Source organism: Epinephelus moara, chromosome 11 (genome assembly GCF_006386435.1).
Source record: "Epinephelus moara isolate mb chromosome 11, YSFRI_EMoa_1.0, whole genome shotgun sequence".
NCBI lineage: Eukaryota > Metazoa > Chordata > Actinopteri > Perciformes > Serranidae > Epinephelus > Epinephelus moara.
The window spans coordinates 17,372,884-17,387,693 of record NC_065516.1 but is presented as its reverse complement, the minus strand read 5'-3'; the positions used below and the strand labels follow the sequence as shown (position 1 = coordinate 17,387,693).

The following is a 14,810-nucleotide window of genomic DNA, read 5'->3' as shown; positions in this document are numbered from 1 at the left end:
TGAGAATATGAGGGTTCAATGGCACGAATGATCAAAAATGTGACCTTCAGCCAGGATCCGGACAGTCAGCCTATTTTCAAGAAAATCAACTTTTACTCTGTTTGACCTGTGCGAGCACCCGTATATCGACTTGTTACCAAGGCAGCCAGGAAGAAGCTGTGAAGGGAGCGGACGGTGAGTGTGTTCTTGTTTGCTTAGCTTCTGTGATTTCACCAATACTTGGACTTTTACTCAATATTCTCTCGAAGCTAAAATATGTACAGAAGTTATTGTGTCCTTCCGTTAGTGTCTACACCGATAAATGTCGCCACGAGCGTGTTGACCAGCTGTTTCGGAAATGTTAGCTAACCCAAGCAACGGTCTTTATGTTAATGACAGATAAAACTAGCTAACGGTAACTGCAAACATGTTAGCAATAGGGCACATTTAGCTGCGGGAGGCGCTCCTGTAAAGATAACGGTGGTATGAGGTGTTGCTTTGAAGAAAGCAAATTAGCTTGTGGCTGCAACTACACATTGACTAGCTTTTTTGCGCTTGTGATACAACACGGAGAAGTCAAATTAAGACACATAAATGCCAACCACAGTCATCTCCCACTGCCTGGGTAGATTAAAACTCTTCAATAGTTTTCACTATGAGTCACTTTCACGTTTGTCATCACACAGGAGCAGCTATGGACCTCCGAAAAGGCTGAGTATAGTTTCACAGCCCAGGCTGCCACCATGGGCACCGCTTCCTCTCTGGTCAGCCCAGGTGAGGTGATCGAGGATGGATATGGGGGTGAAGGAGGGGAAGCCTGTGAGATCCCAGTGGAGGTCAAGCCCAAAGCCCGACTCCTGCGTAGTTCCTTTCGCAGAGGACCTCGGGTGATTGGGGCCAGTTTTAAATCCACAGGTTCTGTAGATCTGGAGTATGCTGCTGAGTATGAAAGACTCCGGAAAGAGTATGAAATATTTCGTGTCAGCAAGAATAACGAGATTATATCCATGCAAAAGAAGGAGGCGAAGCTGGATGAGGAGAACAAGAGGCTGAGGGCTGAGCTACAGGTAAAATGAATTAACGCTGGCAACTACCAGCTTACAGCACAAGCTTGAAGGCTACACAAGTCTGTGGATGTTACAACAGTTCTTATGATTGTCTTTGTCATTCTCACTGTGACAACAGGCTCTGCAGAAGACGTACCAGAAGATCCTCAGAGAGAAAGAGAGCGCTCTTGAGGCAAAGTACCAAGCTATGGAGAGGGCTGCCACCTTTGAGCACGACAGGGACAAAGTAAAACGGCAGTTTAAGGTAAACGACACCATGTTTGTCACTGTGGAGCATTCTGTCCAGTAATCATGATTGCAACCCTAATTAATTCACTAAATGACCACTAGATTTTCCGGGAGACAAAAGAGAAAGAGATTCAGGATCTCCTGCGGGCCAAGAGGGACTTGGAGGCCAAATTGCAGCAGTTGCAGGCTCAGGGCATCCAGGTCTATGACCCAAATGATTCTGACTCAGATGACAACCAAACCACTGTCACTGGTAAGAAATCCTCACTGTGTTTGGATCTTTTCCTTGTTTAATCATTCATCCATCCTTCCAGTATTAATTTTCCACTAGAGTACAAAATTTAAGGTCTCTTTTTGTATGATAAAATCTTCAAAAACATTATTTTTTCACTGCATGTCTGTAGCTGCAGGGACACAGTGTGAGTACTGGTCTGGCGGTGTGCTGGGAAGTGAGCCCTCTATGGGTAGCATGATGCAGTTGCAACAGACCTTCAGGGGACCGGAGTTTGCACACAGTTTGATAGATGTGGAGGGGCCCTTTGCAAATGTGAGCAGAGGTAAGTAAAGTCCAGGAGGTCTGTACAAAGAAGGGAAGCATCATGATATAGGTTGTAGGCAACCATATTTGCACCATGGTCATATTGGCTACTATGATGCTGGAGAAATAATACGCTGTTCTTATACGTTACCTACTTAATATAACTTAATAGATGTATATTTATGTTTGTATGCAGCTAGCTTTCGAGTATGTGTTCACTTATCTCTTCATGCTTGTCTCGCAATTTTTCTCGTGTGTGTGTGTTTGTGTCAGATGACTGGGATGCTGCAGTGGCCAGTCTGCTTCAGGTCTCCCCTCACGTGCCCCAGGCCTTATGGAGTAACACAGTGCGCTGCTACCTAATCTTTACCCAGGAGACCAAAGCTGAGCTTGATGTCTTTATTAAGGTTGGTTAAATGGGCACTGTCGGCAAACTGTAAATATTCTATTTTCATTGAATTTTCCATGACCTTAAGTAACACAGGAGGACCTGTAGACTCTTGGAAAACCATTGTGAGTCAGCCTGGTAGAGAGCTGACATTAATCCTTTGGTAAATCATCGGTTCATGTTTTCATTACAGAAACACTCACCTGTGTTGCGGAGAATGTGTGAGGGTCTCGGCCATTTCTACCTGAATGTCTGCTTTCCAGAGGAGAGTGCTGCCTCATATGCTGTGGAGCGCAAGCAGGAGATTGAAAGAAGCTCTGTGTGTGTGCTTCTGGTCAAATCTACTGTCACTAGGTACAGTAAGTCCTACACCTATCATCACTAGCACACCCCCATGGACTAAAGAATGATATTGTTTATTTGTAAGACAATTTCTTCATGCATGTGTGCAGCTCTGTGGTGGAAGATTGTGAGGAGGCTTTTGTGAAGACTCCAGATGGCCATCCTCTGGTGCTCTACCTCAGGACTGAAGAAGGTCACAATTTGACTGGACCCACCAGGCAACTGCTAGAAAGGGTCAATGCTGCGGACAAGGCTGCTAAAGTCAAGGTTTGTGTTGTGAACAAGGCAAAACAGGATACAGAGGAGACAAACATTTTTCCTGAGGTATCCAGGGTTAGATAAAAGCCCTCTATCGAAAGCATTCTATAATTTGTTATGACATTTATAGTCTTGGTAATCTGTATGTGTATGTGGTGTTTGATAAATAGCCTTATTATCCAGAGTAGTTTTGCTTAATATGACAACACCATTAACTGTCAGCAAAAGCAGAAGTTGTGTGTTTATTGCCTTTTAAAGTTGACATTCTGTATTTACTGATCACTCGATGCCACACGGTGCTTGTGTTTACATATTTTAAACATTAACCCAGGTGGTGGATCATAAGGGTTCTGCAGAAGAGGGAGCTGACCTCATCTACTCTCAACTAGAGAGAGTCATTAAACAGGTACACACTGCAACATCAGTCTTTTGTGTTGTGTGTACAGTGATATATGTTCATCCCTCCTGTCCCTGACAACCTTTTAATTCCCACTTCTCTCAACATGTAGGAGTTGCTGGGTCTTGAAGGAGCAGATGTGGACTCTAAGGACTCCGGGATGGAGGAGGGACGTGAGGAAGACTCGGGTGATGTGCTGTGGGACCTGCATGATGAGCAGGAACAGATTGAGTCCTACCAGCAGGCCTGTAGCAGCACCACATCCCAGTTAGGCTTCCAGAAGGTAAAGGGGCAGATATTCTCCTCTTTTAAACTTACTTCATCTTCTCTTCCAATCTGTTACTTTGTTCTGTAATCTCTCTAAGGCTGGGTTGTATCTGATGTCCTCCTCAGTATATAGATCGTTTGAATGACATGATAGCGGCTCCACCTCCCACGCCTCCTCTGCTGGTGTCTGGTGGTCCAGGCTCAGGAAAGTCTCTTTTGCTGTCCAAATGGTGAGAACCGATTGATGCAGTATGTGTAAATTAGTTATTAGCCAACTATTAAATTCATTCTCAGCTAATCTGATAATCGAGTAATCGGTTTGAGTAATTTTTAAGACAGAAAAGTCACAATATTCTGATTTAAGCTTCTTAAATGTGTGCGTTATTTCTGGTTTCTCTTCTCCTCTATGACAGGAAACGGAAATTCTCAACTCACTAGCTCAATTGTAAAATGGCAGGAGGACAAAAAAGTGCTAACATCATGTTTATCTATCAGTATCTATCAGTTTGAAGATATACATCCTGTTTTATGATATGCTGTGAGTCATTCTCTAAGAGGAGGTGTCAGTTCTGTTTGATGGTGCAATGTGTCATCATGGAACACGACATTTTGCACACTTTGTTTAATCGTTGTTCTTTTATACTTTTCAGGATCGAGCAGCAGCAGAAGCAGTCACCCAACACCTTGTTCCTTTATCATTTTGTTGGTCGCCCACTTTCCACAAGCTCAGAGCCAGTTCTCATTATCAAACGCCTCACAGTCAAAGTAAGGGGGTTTCTCTCGGTGGCTCTTCCAAAAGGCGTACTTCCAGTGAAGGCACTAATGACTGTGACAATGTGTTTTCTGTCTGTTGTCACATAGCTGCTGCAGCATTTCTGGTCCATTTCTGGCTTGTCCATGGAGCCCAGTAAGATCTTAGAGGAGTTTCCCCGCTGGCTTGAAAGACTGTCAGCACGGCATCAAGGAAACATCATCATCATCATTGACTCCATTGACCAAATACAAGTACACCCCATCTCTATTTTAACCCAAATTAGACTACTAATTAGAACACTTTCTTTTCAGAATAGCTCTTCTAACTCTACAGTTTTTCTAATTTTTTCAGCAAGCAGAAAGACACATGAAGTGGCTGATAGACCCTCTCCCTGTCAATGTCAGAGTGGTGGTGTCTGTCAATGTAGAGACATGTCCTCAGGCTTGGAGGTGACACACTTTGAATTCTAAATATCCCAGTCAATTTACTCAGAATGCTTCATTAAAAAATGTCCATGCAGTGGTTTATATTTCTAAATATGCTTCTGCGGTATCACCATTTGTAATTCAGTGACCATGTCTGTTTAGGTTATGGCCGACCCTCCACTTAGACCCACTGAGTCCCAGGGAGGTCAGGAGCGTTGTTAATGCTGAGTGCCAGAGCATGGACCTGAAACTTACCAAGGACCAGGTCAGTTATCATCCCACCTCCCTTTTTAAAAACTCTGAAGAGATTTGAAAGCATGGAAAGACATTTGGAGTCATTAGCTGCGGTATGTGTTTTTTTAAAGAAGCCCACACTCAAATGTTGTATCTTTGTTCCAGGAGAAGAGACTCGAAAGGCACTGTCGCTCTGCATCGACCTGTAATGCATTGTATGTCACACTACTGGCAAGGATGATCATCAGGTTAGCCACCTCTGATTTTTCTGCAAACCTGTTTGACCCTTTGAAATTTTGCAATAGGTCTATCAACTTTTTTATTGTCCTTTTAAGCAACAGTCCTCACTTAACTACATTTTTGTGTATTTTCACCACTCGCCACAAAAGAGCAAAATTTATACAGTGGTATAATGTAAGATTATATAATGGTGCTTGAGAGAACTTTGAAAATTCATTCCATAGTGGACCTTAAACATGTATTATCTGGGTTAAAAATGGTCTACCCCTCATAAAAGTGCAGTGACTAGGAGTTAATGGTAACTAGCAGTGAGGTTGTCAGTTCTGGGCTACTGTAGAAACATGGCTGTGCAATGTGGCAGACTCCGTGGAAGAGGACCCACTAACTATGTATATATATGAAGGGCTCATTCTAAGGAATCTAAAGGTGATTATACACTAATAAAAACCTAATTATGAACATTATATTCCATTTCTGCCAGTACAGTTCCCCAAATATTACACACTGGTCCTTTAAGTCTGATGCTGATGTCCCTGAATGTGTGGTTACATATGTTTTAAATGTTGATGATTGGATTAAACGCCATGTTTTGTCACTGCACAGCGGTATATCTCGTTGGTCACTGGAGAAGAGCCTGGAGCAGTGTCTGCAGTGTCAGGACACCATGTCACTCTACCGCCTGGCGCTCAAGATGACGCTCAACTCCCTCAACACAGACAGAGAGCGACACATAATGAGAGAGGTGACCTAAGTGTAGACAAAATAACAACTTCTCTCCACTTGAACATAGAGTTTTGTCATCATTATTGGTTGTAATGGCAAATGTGTATTCCTTAGATACTGTGCCTGGTATGTGCCAGCCACAATGGAGTGAGTGAATCAGAGGTGCTAGACCTTTTCCCAGAGCTGGAGTTGCCTGTCCTGTCCTCTCTGCTTTACCGTCTGAACAGACTCTGCATTGTAACCCTCCGTTGTGGGCTCATCAGGTTTCAACACCTGCAGGTAACTAGGATTTGCCCAGTAGAATAGTATAACACAAAGTCATTAAACATACAAAATGCATAAAAATGCATGTGCAGAAAATTTATGACTACACAGTGTTGAAGTTTTTGTCTGTAAGTGTGTTTGTCTTTCAGGCCTGGGAAGCTGTGAGGTTGGAGTTCCTGGGTGGAGGAAGTAGCTCGGCTGCTTACAGAGAGAAACTCATTCAGTACTTCAGTCAGCAACTCAGGTGGATAAGAGTAGTCATTTTCTCCTCACACTACACAACTCACATTTTTCTGTCAGTACAACTCATGTCATTGTGGTTGAGTGTTTGTGTTTGTGCTTGTGTGTGTGGGTAGCCAGGACCGTGTGACGTGGCGTGTCGCAGATGAGCTGCCCTGGCTGCTCCAACAGCAGGAGGATAGGACTAAACTACAGCTTAGCCTCCTGAACCTGTTTGTCTCCCAAAACCTTTACAAGAGGTGCAAAGCATGCATACACACAAGCTGATGTGGCAAAGCTTGTCATATTTATGTAGGCGTAGTCTTATGGATGTGTTGTTTTTTTTTCCAGGGGTCACTTCTCCGAGCTGTTAGCTTATTGGCAATATGTGGGCAAAGACAAAAGCTCCATGGCCACTGAGTACTTTGACTCCCTGAAACACTACGAGAAGAGCTGCGAGAGCGAAGACAGCATGACCAAGCTGGCAAACCTCTATGAAACCTTGGGTCGTTTCCTCAAAGACCTGGGCCTCCCTAGTCAGGTAGGCTCCTTTTTTTTTTTTGAGCACCAGAAGCAAAGTGCCATCTTGTTCCGTTATGTTCAAGAGAAGGCAGACAGCTCTACAGCTGATATCTCCAACACTCAGCAACTCACACCAGAACAATCTAGAGTGATAAATAGCGCCACAGATAAAAGGGAAAATTGGGTTTACCATCACCTGTTAAACCTGCATTCTTTGTGACGGCCAGCAGGGGGCATCTCCACTGAACTGCAAAAACAAATTTGATTACATATATGTGAAAATTACCCTACTTCTCACTTTAATTATTACCTGAGTAAACATTTTCCAAATGATTTTATGGTCTCAATCGCTAGTTTCAAGTCTTCTTTGATACAGCATGATGTTCATTCAGTAAATTATGGTTCAATTTTAAAGCAAAATATACAATAAATCAGGGTATGCTGTAGGGCACGGCTACCTTGTGATTGACAAGTCGCAACCTTGGCAAACTTTTCAGTCAAGATAGTCATAGCAATGCGTAGCTAGTCAGAGCCACCCTTTGCTCCTCCCCAGCTTCACAGTCCCTGTGGCTCAAAAGAAAAACAAGATGGCCACAGCCATAAAGCCAAACTCGGGGTTAAAAAATGGTAGTTCACGAAACAAGGGGTGATGTCACGTCCTCTTCTTATATATTATTTTTCTGCCACACCTTGTATGGCAGTTCTCTTGTTTCATTTGCTTACATAGCCTATACAAGTGTCCTTCTATATATATATATATATATATATATATATATATATATATATATATATATACACTTTATTTTCTGTTAGGAAGGTGCCCATGTTGACAATAGCACATTTTTGATTCTGTCTGTGTTTCTAGGCTGTAGCACCTTTACAGAGGTCCCTTGAGATTAGGGAGACAGCCTTGGACCCGGACCATCCCAGCGTAGCTCGCTCCCTGCACCAGCTGGCTGGGGTTTATGTTCAGTGGAAGAAGTATGGCAATGCTGAGCAGCTGTACAAGCAGGCCCTGGAGATAAGCGAGAATGCCTACGGAGCTGAGCATGCCAGCGTAGCACGTGAGCTGGAGTCCCTCGCCATGCTCTATCAGAAACAAAACAAGTAAATAGTTCTCTCTTGGTGATGCATGATGTTATTTTTAATTATTGTTCTTGTTGTATAGTTTATTGGCTGCTCCTGACACGCACTGTGTTTACAAAGAGACTTCACACCTGTGTCGATGATCTTATAACACACATGTGACAATCAGGATTTCATTTAAAACACGTTTAATGGCTCACACCTGGCGTTTTTACAATCAGGTACGAGCAAGCAGAGAAACTCAGGAAGAGGTCAGTGAAGATCCGTCAGAAGACTGCTCGCCAGAAAGGTCATATGGTGAGCATGTTTCCCAGATACCCACATGCTTAGTCATACTCACTTCATCAGTCATATTGAACACGCCTTTTGGTGACTCCTCCTTTCAGTACGGCTTCACTTTGTTGAGGCGCAGAGCCCTACAGCTGGAGGAGCTGACCCTGGGAAAAGACTCTGCAGACTCTGCCAAGACACTTAATGAACTGGGCGTCCTGTACTACCTCCAAAACAACCTGGAGTAAGGCACACATATGTTACAGCTGGCATGCACACAGACAAAGACATGTAACACTCTGCATCATGGATATTAACTGTGTCTCCATCAAGTTCGCCTTCTACCTGATTGTTTTAATTTGTCTGTCCACCAACATGTCTAAAATCCCTCTTTCTGCCCCCACCAGTGCAGCCAAGATATTCTTGACCCGCTCTCTGGAGATGCGTCAGCGTGTCCTCGGTCCAGATCACCCAGACTGCGCTCAGTCCCTCAACAACCTGGCTGCACTGCACACAGAGAGGAGGGAGTACGAGACGGCTGAGGACATGTACGAGAGGGCGCTAGACATCCGCAAGAGGGCCTTGTCCCCAGACCACCCCTCGCTGGCATACACACTCAAACACCTGGCCATGCTCTATAAACGCAGAGTGAGACACGTGTGCCTGTTGACACTAAAACTTTAACATTCTGTCTGATAAACAACTCACTCTGTGTTTGTCCTCCACTGAGAGTCTGATTTGAAAATGTGTGTGTGTTGCACAGGGGAAACTGGAGAAGGCTGTGCCGCTGTATGAGCTGTCTCTGGAAATCAGGGAAAAAAGTTTTGGGCCCAAACACCCCAGTGTGGCCACAGCACTGGTCAACCTGGCTGTGATCTACTGCCAACTGGTGAGAATATTCTTCATACTTTATTCAGTCTGTAACACACATCCCTGACGTGGATATCTCCTTAGAACTGTTCACATATATATGTTTTTATTTGTTATAATCGTGTGTAGCTGTATGTTAGGTTGTGTGTTGTGTGTAGAGCAAATCTAACTGTGGATTTCTTTGTCTTTGGCAGAAGAAGCACAGTGACGCCCTGCCTCTTTATGAACGAGCGCTGAAAGTGTATGAGGATAGTTTGGGGCGCTCACACCCACGGGTCGGAGAGACCCTGAAAAACTTGGCCGTGCTAAGGTACAGTAGTTAAGTTTGTACATAAGCATAATGTATTCACTTAAGAAAAAAATGTTCCTTTTTTTAAAAAATAAATAAATAAATAAGATTATGATCGCAGAATTATGAAAAAGTTTTCACTAAAAAAAAATCTGCTCTCGTTTTTCTGAATTAAGTTATTTCAGAATTCTGAGAAAAGTTTTCACAGGAAAAAACTCCGCTCTTGTTTTTAATAACCTTTTTAATTCAGAAAAACAAGAACAGATTTTATTTCCTATTTAAATTTTCTCAGAACATCAAATAATTCAGAAAAACAGAGCTGAATTTTTCCCCAAGTGAATGCATTACACTTCCATAAGTTTGAATTCAACATTAAACTAATCATCAGTTTAATCATGTACGTCGTACTGCATTTAAAATGATTTCTCTTTCTCGTTTTTATTCCTTTTATGACTAGCTACGAAGAGGGTGACTTCGAGAAGGCGGCGGAGCTTTACAAACGTGCAATGGAGATAAAGGAGGCGGAGCCATCGTTGGTGTGTGGGAACGCCCCGTCCCGCCACTCCTCCAGTGGGGACACATTCAGTCTGAGGGGACCTGCTCCCCTCCCGCATGCCCCAAGGTGACTCCGTTAATGCCACAGAACACTGTAGACTGTTCACATTTCCAACTACCATAGAATAATAAAATCATCAGACCTCATGGTTTTATCAGAGCAGGAACCATTCTGGTCATCACACTGCGATTGTTGTCTAGATGGAGGTTTTAGGGTTAGGTCAAATAGACGGTACGTACCAATGTGATCAAGTGTGCTGTATTAGTCTGTGAAATTTGTTTATTTACCACAAGTATTTATTAAGATTTCTAACATAATCGTGTCCATTCAATCAGTCCTTTTTATGGAACTCAGGTTTACTGTTAGCGTTAACTCAGACACTTTGTTCCTATTTACATGCCTCACAGTGTACATCAGCAAAATAGAAACAGATTCATTTGCTGGCGTGGAATGCCATGACGTTTCAGCATATCATGACCCATAAAACGTTATTATCAACCAGACACATTCTGTGCTTTCCAGTGTACAGCAGATATTGCTCTATGCACTTTCTTAACTTTACTTTTTTAACAAGTGTTACAGGTATGAAGGAAACCTAATTATTTTTTACTTTTGATTTTGAGTTAATAACACTAAAGATACAGTATAACGTGTGAAACTGATCATGCTGTTATCTCTTTCAATAACTGTTCAGACCTCAAACAGATTTGTTGCCAAGTCAACATTCCTGATGTTCTGACTGACGGACTTTTAAGAGCTACTGTTTTTAAAATCAAATATGCATATTGTGAAAATTACTTATCTGCCATTAACATACCATTAATGTTTTTAATTACATAATGTTTACCTACCAGTATTAAAGTATGTAATCCAACAAGAGAAAATGTCAAACCAAAGAGAAGTGTCCAAAAACATCTCTGAGAAGACGTCACCTTTGGTACTAATTTTATGCGAAACTAAATGTGTGTATTTATTCATTAACAAAAAGGATTTTAAGGGATTTGCCAAAATCATCACAGTGCCACGAGTGTCCAGGTTAAAGTACAATAATGAATGTACATGTATCTCAAAGGGAAACAGTGTACCAAAATCTATCGTCTCATTGCCTCAACGACAATGTATCTTAAGTGTTTTTTATATTCATGTATTAATGTAATTAAAATCTGTAAAAGCTGTAAAGGACCAAAACAACAAAAATCACAGCCAACATATTGAGAAGATTGTATTCCATCTAATAAATACTTTATTGTCACAACTTAAACATTGTTTAATGTTTAAATCTGTTGCAGCAGATGCTTTCTGAAAGCTGAGTGAATGACGCATACATTAAAAGGCAGGGACACTCATTCACGAATCAAAACCGTAGAAAATACACATTGTGACACATGTTAATGCATTAACAGTGATATTATCCTAGGTTTATGGACATTTCATTAAGACTGCACCAACTCCAAGTGCTACACATCTTCCCAGTACGTCCGAAAAATAAACATATGACTGCTTTTGCGTTTCTCTTGTTGTGTTGTGTGAAATGTCATCAGAATCACTTTTCATGCATTTCCATTCTTAAGCTGTTAGTACAGTTGACTTTTGTTTATTTTACAGTAATTAACTTTTTCATGAGGATGCTTGTTTTTAAAGAAGGTGATGCAATAGACATGTAAGAAATGACACGTCTAATCTGAATAGCAGAAATGCATCTTCAGATTGTTGCCTACAACTTTCTCATCTGAGCCATCAATTCTTCGAGGCTCTGTTCGGTCTCCGCCACTGTCTCCCCACTGGCTGCTTCCTGTTTCAGTCAAGAGAAAACAACATTATTAGAATTTAGATTTTGGGGTGAACTTTCCCTTTAAGCCCTTCAACGCTGTGTTGTGTCAGTGAATACTAACCTCAGCTGGAATGGTGTAAGCCACAGTAATGCCTTCTGGGAGATCAGGCACAGCTCCTGATGCTGCTTGTAACTCTGCCTCAGTCACCTCTGATACTAGTTCAATACCTACACAGCACAATTGGGTGTGTTAATACACACACTGTGATTTACTGTGATGTACAATGACTAATCCAGGCAAGCTGTTGCACGTCTGACACTGTTAGCTGGAATAGCGGTTTGTATCTCACCCCACTCATTGTCCTCGTGTACAACCGCCTCCTCCTCTTCCTCTACAACTTCAACCTTTGGCCGCTCTGCTTCTTTCTTCTGAAGGGAAACATTCATACCGATTCACACTGTTAGCTTAGCTGGTACAGCACCATATGGGGGTCTACACTGCAAAGAACAGGGCTTTTGGTAGGTCCTACAAGCACACACCTTGTACTCTTCCTGTTGTCTTCTGCAGTGGCGGTCGTTACACTGGGGGTTGGCTTTCATGGCCATGCTGGGGAAGAAGTCCTGCATGGCGTTGTAGCCAAGATAATAACTGACAGTGCCAAACTTCAACAGATACCTGAAAGACAAACATTTTTATTAACATAGACAAATCTTAAGAATGTAATGATTCCCACTGGTCATAAATAATGATATCTTACTTGAGGACATTCTGCACCAGGAGGCCTGCAACCACACCCATCGTTGTTGGTAAGCTGGCAGCACACACACCCTCCCTTTTTAGGGTCTTCTCATCGATGTTGGCTGCCACCACCAGAGGAGGAGCACACTATCAAAGGATATGACACTGTATTACCATGTAACTACTGTAATTGTTTTTCTCACAGTGCTAGGTTGTTTAGGTAGGAGATGTTTGTGTGTAGACGTACAGCGAAGCATGCCGTCTCTCCAGGAATGATGAGCTGAATGTGTCCCGATACGGCATTCTCACTGACACCAGACTCCATCCAGATCTGACCTAGTTCGTTACAAGCCTGTGGCAAACATGACAACATGAAAACAATCTGCAAGAGTAAAATGTACAAATCATAGTGTATAATATGTACTGGTGCTGCACTTACTGTATTGATCGCCATTCTGGCCTCAAAGTTGTCCACACAGCTCAGGACCAAATCCACCGGCTTACCTTCTTCCAGCCCTCCATAACTAAGAAGACAGAATAATTTTTCATGACAGCCTGTACCACTAAGGAGAGAGAATAGGACAACTAAGAATACGAGAGTATGCTCACCTGATGCGCTCCATAAAATGTGTAAAATTTTCCATTGTGGTGATATTGTAGTTGTGGGTCTCAAACTGCACATCCGGGTTGATGTTCCTGTCGGGTAAATTGAGTAACATAACCAAAAAGAAATCTCCATTTTAGGTGGAAGGTGGATTACTTTAAACAACAGCATACCTGAGTGTGTGTTCTGCAGCTTCCACTTTACTGAGGCCTGCCTGGTGAGGCTGGAAGAACAGTCTGTTCATATTGGCCAGCTCAACTTTATCATAGTCAAAGAGGAGCAACTGTGAAGGTGCAAGCATAGATGACATTAGAGTAAGTATAGGCAGACGATCTACGGAACAAGATGTGCAGGTATGTGGTAATATAGAAGAAGTAAGTAAAAGTTTGTATTACCTTACCAATGCCACATCTGGTGAGCATTTCAGCTGTCACACTGCCGACTCCACCAACACCAACCACGGCGACTGTGAACGTCCTGATTTTCTGTCAAAATATTTGAAGATACTTACAATGCATACAGTGTGAGAGGTAATGATGTAACTGTACTTCATATGGATATGTATGATTTTTTTTTTGTTCGTTTTTTGTAGTTATTTGGGTTTATCACTGCATGTATTTTTTATTTTATTTTATTTTATGTTATTTTATTTTTCCCTTCCCTTGGTCCATCACAGGTCATCCAAAGCCAGCCGGGGTGAGGAGGGGAGGTAAGGGTTAGACAAAGGGTCAATTTTTTTTCTGGAGTTAAAACAATCACAAAATTTGTTAAACATATGGACACATATGGATGAGAAGCGGCTACGTAAATATGATTTATTATGAATATTTTGCAAAACAACTAAATAAAAATTTGAGAACAAAAAAAAAACATTTGAAGATGATCCTTTATCCTTCAATGCTCTCATTAGGGGAGCACTGATAGGTGTCCTCTGATATTATCTAGAAAAATCACTGTCATGTACATATAAAAGATATATAGGTCAAAATCTATTTTTTCAGTGCTGATATTTGTGCATCTGTGAAATTTAGTTTTATTTATTACTATCAAGGGCCAGTTCCTGTTTTAAAATGGTATCACAAAAAAATGGTATCTTTAGGATACTCATGTTATAGCATTAACAAACTCAAGTACTGCAATGCAAAAAGAGCAACCCTTAAATATCATACCTCATAATCATCCACGATGCCCATTCTCTTTAGAGCCATGAGACGACTGCAATGAAAACACAGCTGACATTAGCCTGTGGTCTGTGAAGTACCACCATATGGGAGCAGTGACTCATAAGGCGTAGCCTCTCAGAGCTGTAAGCAGTCTTTAAAAAATCTGTCAAAAGACAAAAATCATACAATGAAAACCCACCTGTATGGGTTGGAATCCACAACTTCGGCGCTCATTTTGTCAATCTTGGGTCTGTATTGTTCCTGGCATTGAGCATCTTCCGCGGCGCACTGCTTCTGCTTGCACTTTATCAATTCATTTTCCAACTCTCTGACCCGCAGCTTCAACTCCTCCACGGTTGCCATTACGAAAAATAATGTCGCTAAACACTGCGAACAAAATATGTGTAGTATTATCTGCAATAATAGCGAAAATTAACTGTCTAGGCGGCTAAATTGGTCCGGAAAGTACACGTCTTCGCAACTCAACTCAGCTGTCAGGATGTGTGTTCCCGTAAATAGCGTCCGTGTGGAAAACGAGTATAAAAATGTCAAAGTGTTCCCTCATTATTAGTGTTTTTTTTTAACTGTATCAAATTATATGAACTAACTATTAAATA

At 41.9% G+C, this 14,810-nt stretch overlaps 2 protein-coding genes across 2 annotated transcripts; one reads left to right on the top strand and one right to left on the bottom strand.

The window, feature by feature from the left end:
• The first annotated feature begins 111 nt into the window (after positions 1–111).
• nphp3 (nephronophthisis 3) lies at positions 112–11,177 on the top strand. The gene is made up of 28 exons (XM_050056912.1): positions 112–174; positions 666–1,046; positions 1,165–1,290; positions 1,377–1,527; positions 1,679–1,831; positions 2,086–2,219; positions 2,394–2,554; positions 2,653–2,809; positions 3,132–3,206; positions 3,310–3,480; positions 3,591–3,694; positions 4,115–4,229; positions 4,326–4,469; positions 4,570–4,667; positions 4,806–4,908; positions 5,043–5,125; positions 5,721–5,859; positions 5,955–6,119; positions 6,254–6,348; positions 6,461–6,583; positions 6,675–6,864; positions 7,711–7,952; positions 8,153–8,228; positions 8,318–8,445; positions 8,609–8,849; positions 8,965–9,090; positions 9,266–9,381; positions 9,818–11,177. The coding sequence occupies exons 2-28, from the start codon at positions 723–725 to the stop codon at positions 9,984–9,986; spliced, it is 3,909 nt and encodes a 1,302-aa protein (XP_049912869.1). The 5' UTR covers positions 112–174; positions 666–722; the 3' UTR covers positions 9,987–11,177.
• uba5 (ubiquitin-like modifier activating enzyme 5) lies at positions 11,149–14,717 on the bottom strand. Its single transcript, XM_050056915.1, has 12 exons — positions 14,393–14,717; positions 14,200–14,245; positions 13,426–13,515; positions 13,204–13,313; positions 13,036–13,122; positions 12,866–12,950; positions 12,674–12,778; positions 12,446–12,573; positions 12,228–12,363; positions 12,038–12,116; positions 11,809–11,915; positions 11,149–11,708 (listed from the first exon to the last, which is right to left on the bottom strand). The coding sequence occupies exons 1-12, from the start codon at positions 14,554–14,556 to the stop codon at positions 11,631–11,633; spliced, it is 1,215 nt and encodes a 404-aa protein (XP_049912872.1). The 5' UTR covers positions 14,557–14,717; the 3' UTR covers positions 11,149–11,630.
• Positions 14,718–14,810: the final 93 nt, after the last annotated feature.